At 42.7% G+C, this 17184-nt stretch overlaps 2 protein-coding genes across 4 annotated transcripts; both read right to left on the bottom strand.

The window, feature by feature from the left end:
- Positions 1–113: 113 nt before the first annotated feature.
- On the bottom strand, positions 114–7223 carry slc16a13 (solute carrier family 16 member 13). 3 transcript variants are annotated; one of them, XM_063900383.1, is made up of 6 exons: positions 7118–7223; positions 4963–5193; positions 3914–4057; positions 3503–3759; positions 2732–3263; positions 114–1409 (listed from the first exon to the last, which is right to left on the bottom strand). In XM_063900383.1, exons 2-6 carry the CDS (start codon positions 5189–5191, stop codon positions 1147–1149), a joined length of 1425 nt encoding a protein of 474 aa, XP_063756453.1. In that variant the 5' UTR covers positions 5192–5193; positions 7118–7223; the 3' UTR covers positions 114–1146. The 3 variants fall into 3 exon arrangements, with proteins under 3 accessions (XP_063756453.1, XP_063756454.1, XP_063756455.1); XM_063900384.1 differs by having other exon boundaries at positions 4963–5381; positions 7118–7208; XM_063900385.1 differs by lacking the exon at positions 7118–7223 and having other exon boundaries at positions 4963–5507.
- A 2951-nt stretch (positions 7224–10174) lies between these two features.
- On the bottom strand, positions 10175–14445 carry bcl6b (BCL6B transcription repressor). Its single transcript, XM_063900382.1, has 12 exons — positions 14323–14445; positions 13924–13998; positions 13604–13824; positions 13085–13333; positions 12880–13002; positions 12515–12707; positions 12226–12434; positions 12034–12140; positions 11816–11950; positions 11600–11730; positions 11196–11333; positions 10175–11108 (listed from the first exon to the last, which is right to left on the bottom strand). Exons 3-12 carry the CDS (start codon positions 13816–13818, stop codon positions 10968–10970), a joined length of 1641 nt encoding a protein of 546 aa, XP_063756452.1. The 5' UTR covers positions 13819–13824; positions 13924–13998; positions 14323–14445; the 3' UTR covers positions 10175–10967.
- Positions 14446–17184: the final 2739 nt, after the last annotated feature.

Here is a 17184-nt window from a genome sequence, read left to right as displayed (position 1 = left end):
CAGTAGTATTGTTTGCTATAGTGAGTACGTTTCTCCAGCAGAGGGCGCCATTGTGTAAAATAAATCATAGCTCCTTTGAAAAGTTTAAGACTGAGACAAATAAGAACAACGTGGAGATGTATTTGAACAAAATACATTGCCTTTTAATCAAGAGTACAAAATAAAAACGGTTTTGAATCATAGACCTGCCAGGATCACCTAGTTAAGACAAATATTGTCCACCTCCAACCATTGCATTCAGTAGCTGCCGGTGTGAGCCAGAGTCATACTTAGGTCACCTGACTTTTGAGCTAAAAAGCAGCCAGGGGTCAGAGTGACACTGAGCTCTCTGTCATGCCAACCTGGCAATATGTGATTCTAAAAAGTCGGTTTTTGCTTTACAAAAAGTACAAAGTGCTCATCAAGAAAATGCACTTGCTCTGAGCAACATGAACATTAAATTGTGCTGCCAATAACAAATTCACTTTCTTTTAATCAAAATTGTATATCTATAAATTACACAGGAGTGTAAAAACCAACACATTACGATTCTGGAATGTATAAAAATATGAACAGTATTAACAGAAAGGCTAAATCCTGCTTCACTAATAAACGTGTGTAGCTGTAGTGTGTACTTAAATGTTTTTGGGAGATGTACACACACATACACAAACCGCAGGACTGACAGGGTGAAACAATCCGGCCATTCTGATAAACCAGATATTTTGTGCTGTGTCATCCGTGCCTCATTAAAATAATATAGATTAAATAAGAAAAGTGAACATAAATCATGCCAGTGCAAAATTGAAATATGCTGCTGAGTGATTCAGCAATTACATTCAGATAAACAACAAACAACATGTTCTTATTTCCTTTGTCAAGTATGCAGAAACAATCAAATATACGTTACATTTTCCTTGACATTTCCTATCTTGCATGCCAACTACTGTGCACATAAAGCAAGTCATCTGTACGTTGCAAAATAAATGCTTCACGTTTATTGTAGGCAGACGTTACTGGCCTAAATATTACACTGAGGTTAGGATGTGTAACAGAGTCAGGAACACACTGGCCCCTTTGAGCTGTGTGAGTTTCACTGTAAGTCTTCTTTGGGTTTGAATCTGAGGTATAACGAATAGCCATTTAGCTGCTTTTAGTAGCAGCATATTAACTAAACGTGTCTTCAGGAAGGCGCTTATTGGTTACTTCACCCGTCAGATCATTGGTGTGTGAAGGCAGACTATGAATCTGTTCCAGCTCTGCAGGTGAACCCTCCTCTGTGTCGTCGGGTGAGCGTCTTTGGGGAGATGGGGGATCCTTGTGGGAGAAGTAGTGAGGCAGGGTGACCATGGTCAGAGTACCGAGAACAACGAAACCTCCCGCTACCATGAAGGACGCGGTGTAGTTGCCGGTGATGTCCTTGAGTAACCCTAGGGAGACAGAAAGACACAGAATATGAACAAAAGACTGTACATAATTGCATTAGAGGTATAAAATAAATACATTCAAAAAAATGAACATGGGAGCAAATAAAGAAGACAAGAAACTATGAAGAAGTGCTAAATGCTAGCTTCATGCTAACTAAGAAAAACATTCGTTCCAATCAACACAAACTAAAAGCAGCCCTGATAATTAATGTTTAACTAATAACTAACGTCATTACTTTCATACAACAGGTGAACATTTTAGTTTTATAAAGCTTGAAGTAAAATGCTGTCTAATTTAGTAACTAAATTACAAAACACAGGTATGCTAATGATGCTAACTGCAGCTAAAGCAGAGCCTTCGTTGGTGTTATTAGGGTCAGCTGTGCGTTGTCTGCTATGACAAGTCAAAATGTCCGGCTGTGAAAACTTCTGGGAACCCGTGCTCTTATTCCTGTAAGGTTATCAAGGTTCAGTCTAACAACATTAAATACGAAATAGAAACTTCATGCAGTGGTGAGTATGTTTCATTTCCTAAAAGTTACAGAAGTGCTACTCTAAACAACAGACCCACCATGCATGTTCTACTGTAAAACAGTTCCAAAATGAAATACCATTCATTCCAATTCATCTCTGACAACAAATCGAAATCTGGTATAAAGATATGTTTGTTTTTTTGTAATCTGGGTGCACCGACTATTTATGTATCACCAGCTTCTTTAAGTTGTAGGGTATAATAACCTTTGGTGGAGCTTCCCTTTTACTTTTCGTAATAATGGTTTCATATCAGCTTTTTGACAGAAAAGGAAAATCTGGAATTTCCCTCTTTGGGTCATCATGGTATCTTCTTAATTTGAGCTCTGTAGTTTATGAGCTGCTTGGTTTTTGCTGCAACCTCTGTATCAAATGAACAAGTCATCCTTTTTATGGGATGGACAAGGGTATACTTGATCGAATAAACAATGTAACCTTCTGTTGAGGGGTTTAATAACCCACTTTCACTCCAAGCTAGTAGGTTTGGATTGGCACTTAATATGGCAAACCCTCCACATGAGTGCAAGTGGGTAGGTGAGAGAGTGTAGGAATGGATTGGAATTGGGCCTCGCTTCCGTCTATGTTGGCTATCATTCGTAGCAGAGCTTAAACTGTTATAAACAGAAGAGGAAAATAATTGACTGACCCTGATAACCGGTACTAAATGATGTTTGACTTCTTTTATCGTAAGTGTGTAAACTTGACATGCTAGACTGATTAAGGTCACTTTAGATAACATGTAGATAACATTGGAGATAATATGATCGCAGACAAAGCTGCCAATCTGCTCATACCTGATAGTGGGGCCCCCAGCAGTCCCGCGCCGCTCTCGATAAGCTGCAGCAGCCCGAGGGCCCCCATCATGCGCTCCACGCCCACAATCATAGGCACCACCGCAAACACCAGAGATGTCAGCGCCCCGGAGCAGAAGCCGTAGAGGAGGCTGATCACCATCAGAGCGGCGTAGGATCCGGACAAGGAGCTCACGGGAAGCAGCATGATGAACAACCCCGCCAGCGTGGTCCACATGCTCAGTAAATGAATCAGCCGGAAGTGACCCAGGTCTGAGAACCAGCCCGACGCTATGCGACCCAGGATGTCCGTAGCACCGGCGGCAGACATGACGAAAGCAGCTTGGTACTCCGAGAAGCCGACCTGGCGACTGTGGGCGACCAGGTGGAAATACGGGACAAAGTAGCCGACATTTAAAAGACTGATGGCCAGCGTGTAGGTGATGTACGGCCGCTCGAAGAGCAGCGGCAGCTCCAGGTAGGAGGACGCTCTCTGCAGGAAAGAACCACAGGATACTCTGCTCTCTGAAACCACCTGAGGGGAGGAAAAGGAGGAAATGCTGAGATTTATCTTTGTTAATTCACCTCATCACATTTTACTTATTCTAATCAGTACGTTAATCCATCCATCTTCTCCCGCTTTTCCGTCAGGGTCGCGGAGGTAATGTTAATCAATTTCTATTTGGGATGTTGCTGGGACAGTTGACTTTAATTTCGACGTTTGAGCCCATTTTGAGACATTGTCTCAAGGTGTTTTCATGAGTCTTGTCCCACCTTTGCTGGTGCTTTAGAGCGTCTCTGTGGACGGATGAGAGCCCCACATGGCAGGATGTTGAAGCTGAGGCCCCCCAGGATCAGGAGGGCCCCTCGCCAGGTGTACATCTCCACCAGCAGCTGGAAGAGCGGGTTGAAGGCGAAGGAGGACAGGCCGATGCTCGAGAACGCCAGCCCCAATGCCAAGGTGCGCCGGCGGGTGAAGTTAGCCATGACTGTAGCCACCATGGGAGTGAAGACCAGCCCCCAGCCCAGACCTGCAGGTGAGGGGAGGAAAAACCCACAGTGAGGGGTAAGTTGATCCACCTGAGATTACCTAGGTTAACAGTTTACAACTTGAGCATCTACATAACAGCAAAGAAAGGGTGTTTTCTCATCCCTAAGGAACAACACTAGACCATTTAATGTTACCTGAAATGACTCCCATAGTGAGGTAGAGGTGAACTAGACAGGTGGCCTGCGAGGCCAAAATGAGGCCGAGTCCAGCCAGGCAGCCCCCTGTCATCACAATCCACCGGGTGTCATATGCATTACACAGCGCTGCACCCAGAGGACCTGCAAAACAAACATTAACTCCATTAGTCAGAGCTATCTAGCATAAAACGTGTTACAAACTAACCAGCCACAACATGCATGCTATTGCTAACAAATGGATGTTATTCAAACAGAAGGGTCGTTTTAATTTCAAACCCACAGCTACTCTTTAGGATGCAAAACTCCCCTTATTTTACACAGTATCATATGGATCCTGCGTCAGATCTTGTATATGATGTCTACACTGAGTGAAATATTCAACTCCAACCCTGACTCCCACTGACACCTTTAAATATGGCTCACTAGCGAGAGTTTGTAATGAGTGACCCTCTGGGGCTTATTTAAAAGGTTAATGAGTCGCAGCCCCTTTCTCACAAACATTCTTTAAAATGACTTAGAAATTAAAAATCTCCCCAGCTTCACCTCGCTGTGTTGGTAAGAGGAATGATACATAATCAGGTTTATTACCTTGATAACTGAGCACAGAGATGATTGGCTTATTAGCAGCTTTAATCAAATAGTATAAAGTACAAACGTATTGGCATGAAAATATCAGAAGTACCAACAGTGAAAGTACTTGAAAGGTTGATAATACCCATTACATAATCATATATATATTTGTAATAATTAAATATACTTCTGCTGAATATCATAACCTTTAAATTACATATAAATGTTTACTTTTGTATTAATTTAATAAGAATCTGTAGTAGCTAATAGTACTGAAAGTAGCTTAAGGTGTCAGATAAATGTAGAAAAAATAGCATAAAGTTAAAGTACCTCAAAAATGTACTTAATTACAATCCTCGGGTAAATGTACTCCGGAAAATTCCACCACTTGTTTAATGTCAAAAAGATGAATCAATGATGATGAAAATGGATAGTGGCAGCAGGTATTACAAAACAACAAATGCCTAACAACTCACTGAAGAACTGCTGAGCTGCCAGGCCGGTGGAAGAGATCCAGGAGATGGCCTGAGCGCTCTCCTCAAAGTATTGTACAAACTCCACGAAAAATATCCCCAAGCTCCTCATCAGGCCGAACACGAGGCTGGTGCTGACGAACAGCGCGCCCACCAGCACCCAGCCCCAGCCGCCATCCGGGCCCTCTGCGCCATCGCCCTGGCTCCTTGCTTTGGGCCTCAGCTTGGTCATGTCTAAGAGATCAGGTAAAAGTGAAGGGCAGAAAGGAAAGAGAAGGGAAGCTGTGAAGATATCAGCCTCGGGAAATGCAAGAGTCTCTCTGTGGTTGTCAATAGACGTAATGATTAACTTCCCTCAGGCCAATAGACTCGCAGGTTGTGTCATCAAAGTGCAAGTGGGCTGCTTACTCTAACACGTCAACCTTCATTAGAGAATGAGATATGGGTGAGAGGTGAAGTTTGAATGCTTAAGTGTATGTTGATAAGCTATGGGTTGTCACATGTCACCGGTGAAAGACAAGAAAGTCCCTGATTACAGAAGAAGTCTGCAGAAGTGACACAGAAAATAAAGAGGGTGAAAGTAAAATAGAATCGGATAGAAGATAGAATCGGAGGATGAAACCCTCTTTATTAGTCACATGCATGCACACAGCAGAGCACACACAGTGAAATTAGTCCTCTGCATTTAACCCATCCAAGTACTAGGAGCAGTGGGCAGCTATCGTGCAGCGCCCGGGGAGCAATGGGGAGGGGGGATTGGAGGTGTCCGGTGCCTTGCTCAAGGGCACCACAGCAGGGCCTAGGAGGTGAACTGGGACCTCTCCAAGTAGCAGTCCACTTTCCATATTTCAAGTCTGTTCGGGGACTTGAACCGGCGACCTTACGATTCCCAGTCCAAGCCCCTACTGACTGAGCCACTGCTGGACTGACTGAGCCACTGCTCATTGCATGACTCATCTTTTTTTAAATTCTTATTTCTGCATTAATTAGCAACATTAGCTTGATTCAGAATTTCAGTATTAGATGGGCCACTACGTAAATCCACTCTCTAGATGTTCATAAATGTCAGATAAACTTGGAATTTTCTCCATTCTAATCTATAAGTATGCCCTATATGAAGATGCGTCTAGTACTTGTATTTATGTACACATACAGTTACAAATATAGTGTGCAAAACCTGACATATAGCCGATAGCCAATTCAGATCATTTTGCTTTAGGGTGAGCATTAAAAGTTTTCACTTCTGTTGCTGAATTTGGTTTTTGTTGTTAGTTGGAAATAAGCCAAAGCAACAAGCAGCACAGCCGAGGGATCTGTTCCATTCATAACCTAAGGCCACTCACCTCTCTGCTGCAGGAAGTACAGGAATGTGCACCCAGCACTCTCTCAATCACACATGCACTAAACCACCAGTTCAGCGAATACAATGTCTTAAAATCTTGGTTTTATATTTGATCCAAGACTGTTTGTGTGTTCAAAACCTACCCGCCCCAATCAAAGGGGGCAGGTGTCCAGGATAATGCAGATTTTTACAAAAAGGTTGGGTCAAGTCCTATATATTGATTCTGGGAATTTAGGAGGATAAGAACCTGTGTTGTTTACATTCAATAATTTAATTAAAGGAATGGTCTTAATCATTTCCTGGCTACAAACGTGTATTGGTGCACATCATATACGTGCACAGAAGCACACATTTAAACATTAGTCATGCCTTTCCTCCAAGCAGCTTCATTAATGATAACACAGCACAGGTACAGAGGCGGGAACGCGCACTGGAGAGAGTGCATGTGGCCTCTCTAATCACAAAGCCACGTAAGTGACGTAGGCTTCACACAGCGCATGCGCAGTGGTGGTCAACCGCACAACTGTATAGGACATTAAAAACACAATGTTCGCCAGTATATCACCGTATTCCTGATGATATAGCATCAGTGCATACAGAGCAGCTAATCTTAAAATGGTTTTGCACCTGTTGCTTACATGGTCTTTGGATCTGTAGGTACAGTGAGGTCGGTCCTGATAACGTTTACTGTTAAATTAACCGTTTCATAAACCGAGACTGCCCATAGCCGTCTAGGCACAAATGTCAACGTCCATCCATTTCTATTTTGAATTATTTCAAAAGGTTTACAGGCTTTATACAAGCTGCATTACTCACCCTCGGTCTATCAGCTGTCTGTTGAGCAGCACATGGTCCACCGTGTCCAAGTGCACTGTGAGAAACAGCACAATAGTGACAGCAAGACTCCTCGAGCGGCAGGGGAAAAGTTCAAGTCACTAGACAAGGAGTACATGGTGCGCGTGCACATTTCTCAAAGGGGCGTGCTCGATTATTATTATTTTTTAAGCCTGGGTGATAACGCCCAAATACTTGTGGATAGCTCTAATAATTATGCCTCTGTCTGTATTCTCAATTAAGCACAACATTTGTGAGTCATATTTGGATTAATGCCATTAAAGGACTTCGATATGTCAAAAAAGATTGAGTGTTTATTGAGTTTTAAAGAAATAATGATGTTAAAATAAATACAAAACACAGAAGGAATGAAGATGAACTTTATTGAACAGTTCATTTTGTCAACAAATGTAGACTTACCTTCTAGAAATTCTTACATTTTAAAACAATCTATCCATTGTATTCAGCATACTTGGGGATTTCTTACAAGCTGCTCCTAAATATCTATATTTGTGTTCATCCTCCTCCATTCAAGTTCCTCCAGTATGCTTTGGATCCATTTTTAAAGAAGATTTGTTATACAAAAGACAACTTTAAAACTGTCCTTTTGTTGGACAATGCTCACGTTGCGTAGAGTCTTTGTGTCTCTGAGATGAGATATAAAACTTAAGACTACAGAAAGGTTCTCAACCAATAGCTGTGTATGAGTCTCTCCTGCTAATATTTGTTTTATTATTCCATCACCACAAAACCTCTGTTGACTCAGCTTTTGAAATGTGAACATTGCTGCTTGAATTCTGGCAGGATATCAAAGAAAAGCCAAAATTGTGTACTTATACTTAATATTTCCATGGGTTCATTTCTTGACGATTTGAAGGAAGCACATGACTCAATGCTTTTGTGCCAGCTCAACATTGAAAAAAGGGTCCTTTTATTTATAACAGAGTGCACTGTTTGAGGCAATAGCACATTAACCACGAAAAGTTGCAGCATTAACGGAAATTAGAACAACAAGTTAGTCAACTGATAACGTCTCTGTGGCTTTCCACATGTTTGACACTAGAGGGAGGCAACTACTAGGTCAATTCCAACTATAGAGACTGTTAGTCTTATCTCTTTCCATTGTCCCAGAGGTAAATATTGTACCTTTTTTAATTACATTCATCTGACAGTTGAAAAGAATGCTATGGGTTTTACAGCCCGTCAGCAGAGGAAGCAATTAAAACTGACTTTATCTTTATCTACATTTAGCTGATAACACTTCAACTCCACTTCGATCTATTGAAACTATGACCACAAAACAATCACATGTTAAGTTATAATGGGAAATATTGACTTGTGTGTGGAAGTGTTGGTAGAAATAGTCATTTTATTAGGTACTCCTGTACAGTCAAATGCAATTGATGTATATCTTGTAGCAATGTTTGTGAAGATGATGAAGAAGTCTCCGGAGACACCAGCTTGTATATAATAAGGTTTATTACAACAGCATAGTATCATACACCAACACGGGCCATACGAGGTTCCCAGAGCCAATTGTGGAAGTTCCCCCAGAACTATCTCTGTGCATACCATTTATAGAAGAAAATATGTGTACATCCAAAGCATGTGTGCTCATCTGAGGTAATCATTAACAATGTGTGCCCCCCTAAGGGGACATAGGTCGGTTCATAGGGACCCCCTGACGTATGCCAGATGTCGTTTTTCCCTCTCCTATTCCTGTTACACAACCTATGTCCTCAGAGAGTATCTACCTTTGTATATCACCAGATTTAATACACCACATATTCCACCCTTCGAGACTACACAGAGTCTCGAAACAATGCAACACCACTGTTCTGCCATAAAGTCTATTTTCATGATGCCTATAATGTGCTTCAGCTTTGAGGTCACAGTACGCTACCCCTTATCATGAAGCCCTTAAAGTTAAGATATTAAAACATTTGAAATATGCTTATTTTTTCAGTTGCTACTACGATGCTAAGATGGTGCTTATTCCTCAATGAAACGGTCAAATTGCAACAAATGTGTGGCAGAATATTTTTCCAGTAGCACTGATAAGTTTATGAACACTGTCATCTGCTTTGTACACTGATCGATGCATGAAAGTAACATTTGATGGATACACATAAACCATTTAAAAACAAATTGGCACAAAATAATTAATGGAATCTGGTCGCAGCTGTTATTTATTTTAATTTTTCTTCTCAGTTTCAATGAAACCGATAAAAGCTTAGTAAGCAATCTATGAAGTAAACTCCACAACACTTCCTGAAAGATGTTCCAGAGAGGTCATTCTGATTCCTCCTTTACTGAACTGAAGGGAGACCCCCCTGACAGGGTGTCATTGACGACAAATTGATGAGGGGGAAAGACTCTGTCACGGGTTTATTTTTCTCAGTTCAGGAGGTTGGAAAGTCCCGTCAGACTTCCAACCGTTTGTCTGCTGAGCTCGGACAATAAGGCCAGCTAGCCACAACTCATCAGGCAGCAGGAAGTGGGGATGACAGAGGGTGGGAGAGTTCAGCAGGAGTCTGCAGGCCCCTCCACACTCACCCACCCTCACCTTCAGGAAGCAGCAGCATCTCACTCTCTCACACACTTACACACTTACACACACACACACACACACACACACACACAGAGACACACACGTGTTGGCGGTTGTTAGTGTGAGTACCCAGTATTGGGAGGAAACAGGTGCCCTCGGCTTCATTGTTTCCACAAGAGCAACTGAAAGAAAACAAAATCTGGAAAATGGCGGCACAGATTTGAGTGAAACAGAAGACGTGATTCATGGGGGAAAAGAGTTTGTTAATGAGAGGAAGGAAGTCCAGGGAGGAGAAAGGGTGAAGGAGGGAAGTGTTGCAGAGAGAGTAGGGTGTTCACTGCTCGAAAAGTGTCTGGTTGGCTCCTCATATGAGAAATATTTATCATATTTATTTGACATTTTTGGTAAACTGTGTTTCCATTGGTTTAGAAATCATACATTATATGACTTGTGTCATTAAAATTAAATAAAGCACTGAACGCCAAAGCTCCAATTCATATCAAATGATTTAATTTAGATTGTACAACACCATCTTTGTCCAGCAGATGAACTCATACACAAACACATGTCTTTATATTATTACTCATCTAATTGCCTACAGTCATCCGGTTGAAATTGTTCAAAAACAGTATCATTTTTTACAGCTTACACTCAGTACAAGACGACTAAGTCCTTTGCCTGCTCGGACTATAAAAGCAGATTTCTCTGCATACTTTGTTTTTATGAGAACATGCAGGCCCCAGGCCTCAGCGTTAAGATAAATACATTTAATAAGAACATTTCCAGGCCTAAATCTATTTTTAGCATTTAATTTACGACAAATAATCCAAAATTCACCATCTCTTTCTTCAAAAACATGCTTTATCTTTCCATTTTTTGTTCAAACTGTTCACATTCTCATACGTCTTCAAAATTCAGTGTACACACATCCCACAAAACCATCTTTCCATGTCTCCAACCCCTCTTTCTACCCCTTCACAAACCTTCAAATTCACTTTTCTTTATACCATCTCCATCTCAGAAAAAGCCGCCATTTCTTATAAACCCGATTGATTCATAATTATACTTTTTCTCTAAGCTCAAACTCATCCAACAACATGCTGGTACTCAAAGTCCTCTTTTTTTTCATGATGTTAAAGCTGGTCATCTAACCAGTCTGTCAAAACGTATAAATAACCACCTCATATTCAAAAGAATGGTGTTGATAATCAAAAATGTAAAGTTCATTCGGTCACCATTTTCCCATTTTTCCCTGGACCGGTTCTGTGTGATTCAAATTGTTCAGCAGGCCTGCAGGATGGGCTGGTAGGCCTCAGTCAGGACCTTGTAGCGGATCTTGGTGTTGGTGACGGCCCCGTGTTTCTGCCGCAGGTGAAGACGCAGCTGACTCTTGTGGCGGAAGTGTAGGTCACACTTCTCACACTGAAAAACAACAAGGCAACAGATTTAAAACCAGTGGCCTGACGCGATACTCTTTATGTGTAGCATTGGTGTGTGCTTGTGACTCACAGTGTAAGGCTTCTCTCCGGTGTGGATGCGCATATGACTCTTCAGGGTCTGCAGGTGGCGGAAACGGGTCCCGCAGGTGTGGCAGGGGTACGGTTTCTCCCCCGTATGGATCAGAACGTGGGCCCTCAGATGGGCAACCTAAAACCAGGTCAAGCACAGGATTGTTTATGTTATCAGGTTTGAAGCGCTCAAGAATTGTCGGACAAACTTGATTATTGGTAAAGATTTTACAACTACATGCATCTCACTTTGGTTATTCTTTGTTTTTATTCAATATACTTCACTGGCAGCTACAGGCCTTTTTAAGTAGAGAAAGAGGAAGCATGCTCTGACAGCTGTTTTGTATTAGTGTGCACTTCCTCTCCCGTCAAGCGCTCATGCACACACACAGATTTAACCCTTACCTGAACAAATCGTGCGCCGCAGGTGTCGCAGCGGTACGGCTTCTCTCCTGAGTGGATGCGAGAGTGAGTCTTCAGGTTGGCCGGTCGGTTGAACTGGGCGCTGCACACATTACAGCGGTACGGCTTATCACCTGTGGGGGTCAAAGGTCGGCGTGAGCTATAGGTTTCACAGAAAGAAAGAGAATTGGAAAGATATTTTTATTTATAAAGCCTCACCTGAGCTGACAGTCTTGGTTCCTTGAATATTGCCAGAATAACAGTAGGGCACATAGTAGCTCTCACGCTTGATTGCATGTTGGGCAGCCTCCGGATCGGTGGGCAACAGGTTTGGGAAAGCGGTGCAGGGTGGGACTGAGGGAAAAAAAATACATTACCATGTTTGAAAAGGGAAATATTGAGCAAAAAGTCCAGAATATGAAAGTGTTTTGGATTACCTGCTCCATCCTTGCCAGTGGGAGGCACTATTCGGTGGTCCACAGAGGGGGGTGGCCTGAGGGGAGGGGCTCGGCCAGAACCCTCGTAGCAGGAGGCCTGCCCCTGTCTGATGAAGAAAGGGTCATAATTAGCAAAAAAGTAAAAGAAAAACGTTTCATTTCTCCTCCATATTTCTCATCATCCCAGTTTACCTATCAATCTGACCAGGCACTTCTCCAGACCACGCCTCTGTTACTTTGGGTGTCAGGCCCATCCTGTCTGCAACGAGTGATGTACGACTTTGCGGCTCCTCCATCTCCTCTTCTTTCACCGTGGTGTTCGCACAGAGAGGGTTCAGGACGATGTACTTGTATTTTTTCCAATTGCATGCTTTTGGATCCGGTGTGGCTTTGATATCACTCTGGAGAAATAAAGAAAACCCAGTCAATTATAGTTTTTATCACAATCAAACAAGCAATTTTGGTTCTTCTTTGAACTCACCACAAGGTTCTTGCTGCAGGTGTTGGATTCTGCAGGAGAGTTTGGTTGGCAGCTGGACCGGGCTGGGCTGTCAGGAGATGGAGTCGGGCTGCCCATGAGGGGCGACTCAGGCTCTCCTTTCATCTCCGTTGACCCGGGCTGAAAGGTCGGGAAAGCCCCAGGCTTGAGAGAGCCCCCAACATCCGCAGGGACCCTGCAGGAGAAACAACGGATGTGCCATAATGAGATAAACACTTAAACAGACAAAGGCACACAGCTGCAGCACTTTTGACAATCTCTAAACAATAAACCCAATAAAAGGTCCAACCCACAAAGCGCTTCTGCGATATTCAGCTCATTATCTATTACACACATAATCCTCCTACCTTGTTGGCAGTAATCTCTGGGGTCCAGGATTGGGCAGGTCCCCTCCTTTGGGGGCTACAGAGGCTACAGACACCCTGGAGTCCAGCTCCAGTTGTGGGTGTCTTGCACTCATATTCTCCCTGCTGAGAAACAAAGAACTTGTAAACTACTCAAGAAAATAAGCAAGATTGCACATTGATATTTATAGAGTTTCGAGTCCCTTACCAGTGCATCTGCATGAAATCCCTGCATGTATCAGCCACGTGGTCCATCTGCAGGTAGGCTGCAACAGTGAGCACCCCGGGGGCAGTGCTGGGAGTCAGAGGGAGGCGGGAGGTGTACATGAAGTCCAGCAGCAGGGAGACGCTGGATGGGTCCAAGGCATTGGGGAGGGATATAGTCATGAGCTGCTCCCCGCTGCCACCACGCCCCTGAAGCAACACGCGGCGGGAGTACAGGGAGTAGAAGAACCCACTGAGGAAAGAGAGGGAAAGACAGAAATCTTTAATGTTATATTTAAGGTAAGTAGGAGTTGGGAAGAAGAGGACAATAGATGTCCCATGTGGAGAGCAGGACAAAGTGAAAGGAAGCCAATAATGAGAGTAAAAAACAGCCATGAGTCAACCAGAGGATGGGAGTAAAACAATAAAACCAGAGTGTGTCATATTTCCTTTTAAAGAGCCCCCATCAGAGAAAACCTCCTCATTGGGACTATTTTGTGTAAATGCTGTCCTTTGCACTAACCTGCATGCCACGAGCACAGCACAGTGCACCCGTAGATGCACGTTGCCCACGACCAGGGTGGTGTCAGTCAGGATGTTACGGTGCCGGAGTTCGTTCAGGTTCAGCAGCACGTCGTTAGAGTGGCGAGTAAATTCCTTAACGTATCCCTCCGCCGGAGCTGCAGGCCTCATCTCCTGCACTCTGTCCACCCTGTATCCTTCCAACACTTCCATCATCTGTATCTGTGGAGAAGACATTATGAATGAAGCAACCAAACCAATGCACATTATTTGAATCCACAATGTATGAATGCACATTTTGAATTCACAATAATGACCTACCTTTGTGTAACTGATAGAATAAATAGGCTGGAGTGTCCCAGACACATCTAGGTGAGACCAGCTCCCTACTCGTACCTGGACGAGGAAAAAATAAGAAACATATAGTCTTTAATATTCAGACAAGTCAAGGGTATGTAAAAGTCAGCAAAGTAGTGATCAATGAGAACTTATTAAGACATTAAATGTGAAAAAATCTAAATTTAACCCACTCATCACCACTCCTACAAGTTAGTGAAAACAATTTAAATCAAAATGGTTTAGTCATCTGACAAACCTAAATGTAAAATGATAAGGATAAATCAATGATAGGACCACATCATAAGCATCTGTACTTAAAAACAAACAAATAAAATTTAAATAAATAGATAAATATGTTGAGAAAATCCTTTTCCAACTCACCCCGACCAGCAGGGACGAGAACAACCGTGCACCTCGCTGATGTCAAACCCCCCGGCTCAGTGTTGACTTTAAACCCAAAGATGTGGAGCAGGGGTTCACCCACCGTCTCCACTGGCTCTGATCAGCACTGTAAGGGGAGGCTGAAGGGAGGGGACTCTTTATAATGTTGTGCAGGAAGCCCCCGTACAACCAGGGCCGCTCGTTTCCTCTTTCCTCAATGGCCCACGCGTATACTGGAAGCAGCGCAGGAAAAGCCCTGGCCCAGGCTCCAAGTATTTTTAGTGGCCTATTAGTTTTTCTAAACCCCCATCGCTCCGAGCGAAGTAATGGCAGGAAAGGATAGTGTGTTTTTGTGCCACGTTGAAAAAATATATATGAGGACCCTTGGGGAGAAGCACTACGTGCCTTGGTTAAACAGAGGTAGGCCATTAGTCTTCCCCCACCAACGCTTTCCTCCCCTTTCCCCTCTCCAGGACAGAGGAAGCAGTCTGAGGGGAAGCTGGAAAACCAACTTATTGTTGGGTAAACAAGCTCATCATTAAGATTCCATCTTATCAAGGGAGTCTTTAAAAAGAGTCAGCCATATGTTGATGCATGTAGCATTTCTAGAATGAAAGAGACATGAAAAGCTGAAACATTGCCTTTAATTAAATGTATAATGTCAACAAATGTCCCATAACTCTATGAGGTTAGTTGAAAGCAATGCAATTAAGTTGAACCTACTATTTATTCAATACAATCCCTATTTATTCAACATTATTGCTTTCAACTGACCGAATACAGTATTGTGAAATCTGTTGACATAACACAGTTAATTGAAGTAACCGTTTCAGATTTTTTAAGGGTGATTCATTGCTGAGTTGACAAGTTATAGGCATTATTAAGTCCTCCACAACAGAAGCTTCTGGCTTCTTGCCTTAGAGCAGAGGCGTTGAGTTATAAGGAAAAAAAAGGAAGGAAGCAGGACCAAGTGATCGCTCTAGATGGGAGACACCTTCGCTTGGTGGTGAAAAACAACCCCACCCGTACTGAGAGAGATGCAGCCGACAGATGTGCAGGAACTACCCCACACTTCTGTTTGCATCCTGCAAAGCTGTTCAGAGACATGGATGAAAACGCCTGCGCAGGACATCCGTCAATAATAAAGTGAGCAGGAGACAAGGGAGGGGGAATGGAGGGTAATGAAGCAAGGGGACAAGAGCTCAGAGGTTGTGAAAAACAAATCACCTCATACTCACATCGGGTTCACAGAGAAACAGGCAGTTCATTGAGGAGCTGCAAATAAAGTGAACTATGAACTGGATTTCCTTCACATCAAAGTATTCTACAGAAGGAGACATTGAAGGAGGAGAAATATTCTTGGTTGAGGGTGATAAGGGCTTCCTGCACAAAAAGTGAAAACTGGGAGGAAATTATGTTTTATTTTCATTGATAAAATGAAGTCCTGAAGCCAATTTTGGAATACCACCAAAGAAAAGTGAAATGTCATACCTAATTTGAGTTGCAACTTGGGGTTGTTTATTTATATAATGTGTACAAAATGTAGGTTATAGTTAATAAGGAAAATAGTTTGTATGAAATAAGTTACATTCTGTAAAAGAAATGGCTAAAATGTAAATGATATATTATAGATGTTTTATGAGTAGCAAATGTGTCAAACCTGAAATATAATTCCGACAACATGACCATGTTTGGATATAAATCCTTTGAAAAATACTCACCGGAAGTCAAGTGTTTGCACGGTTTGTACATCTTGTGCGCGTGTCCTTGTGCTTTTATTTGTTTGTGTGGAGGTCTGATCAATTGTGTGCTTTGTAGAAGAAGAAAAAAGGGGGGAGGAAGAAAAAACCATAAAGGAAAACAACGATTAAGAAAACAGAGAGGGAGATGTAGGTCTCGGCTACTTCCAGGCATTGTGAGAGGAACGGATGAGGGGGGCGGTTGAGGAAAAGTGAGAACATTACTAAACAGGTTCACCAATAGGCGGAAGCCATGGAGTCCATCCCGTTGGCAAGGCTTGGCCACACTCATAGTGACTTCCTGCATGTTACCCCCGTCCGTCAGTGTCAATCAACAGTCCACCCACTCTGTTTTTGCAGAGCTGCTACTGCCCACCATCAAATAAAAAAAACCTTCTGCAATTTTTAAAATGAGAAGCAACAACAATTTTGTGAAATTTCCAGTGAAAATTCAACATTTCAACATCTATTTAAGCTTTCGGCAAGCAGAACAAAGGCAGGGATTCCCCTTCTTTTGGAGTTGCCTGGTTGCCTGGACAGAACCATATTGTTTCTCTGATAATATATGGGCTGAAGACATGCTTTGACTTCCAATGCCCCACTTGGTGCCAAAGATGTGGAAGGCTCCTACAACAATAACAGATCTGCTTAAACTGGCTCTTCCTGTGATTGCAGAGCGCCATGGACATATAAGGGCAAACAAGAGCTACTGGAGGGAGGAGCAGGAGGAGGAAGCCGGGATATCCCAGGGAGCAGCCGGGGTTGTTTGTCCACTTATTGGCACAGATAGACAGGGACATCAAATATAAATAATAGAGTTATGAAACAGTTGCTTTGAAGAAGCGCCTTAGGGAAGGCAGGGCTTCCAATATGGTGCTGGATGGAGTGGGAGGAAGAAGAAGATAAAGGCTGGGGGGTAACAGGAGGGGGACAGTTGACCCAAATCTTATGAACCACAAAATAATAAAGCAATTTGACCTCCATACTTACTGCTGCTTAAACAAGAGGAAAAACATGCACTTTAAAACCAATTACTCTGACCTCCTTATCCTTCAGACACCAAAATATAAGTATCAAAACAACAACTAATCAAACTTTGACAAAAATGTAAGTTTTCTTTTAG

This window comes from Eleginops maclovinus, chromosome 14 (genome assembly GCF_036324505.1).
Source record: "Eleginops maclovinus isolate JMC-PN-2008 ecotype Puerto Natales chromosome 14, JC_Emac_rtc_rv5, whole genome shotgun sequence".
Taxonomy (NCBI): domain Eukaryota; kingdom Metazoa; phylum Chordata; class Actinopteri; order Perciformes; family Eleginopidae; genus Eleginops; species Eleginops maclovinus.
The sequence above is the reverse complement of the archived record's forward strand: the minus strand, read 5'-3'. Positions and strand labels throughout refer to the sequence as shown.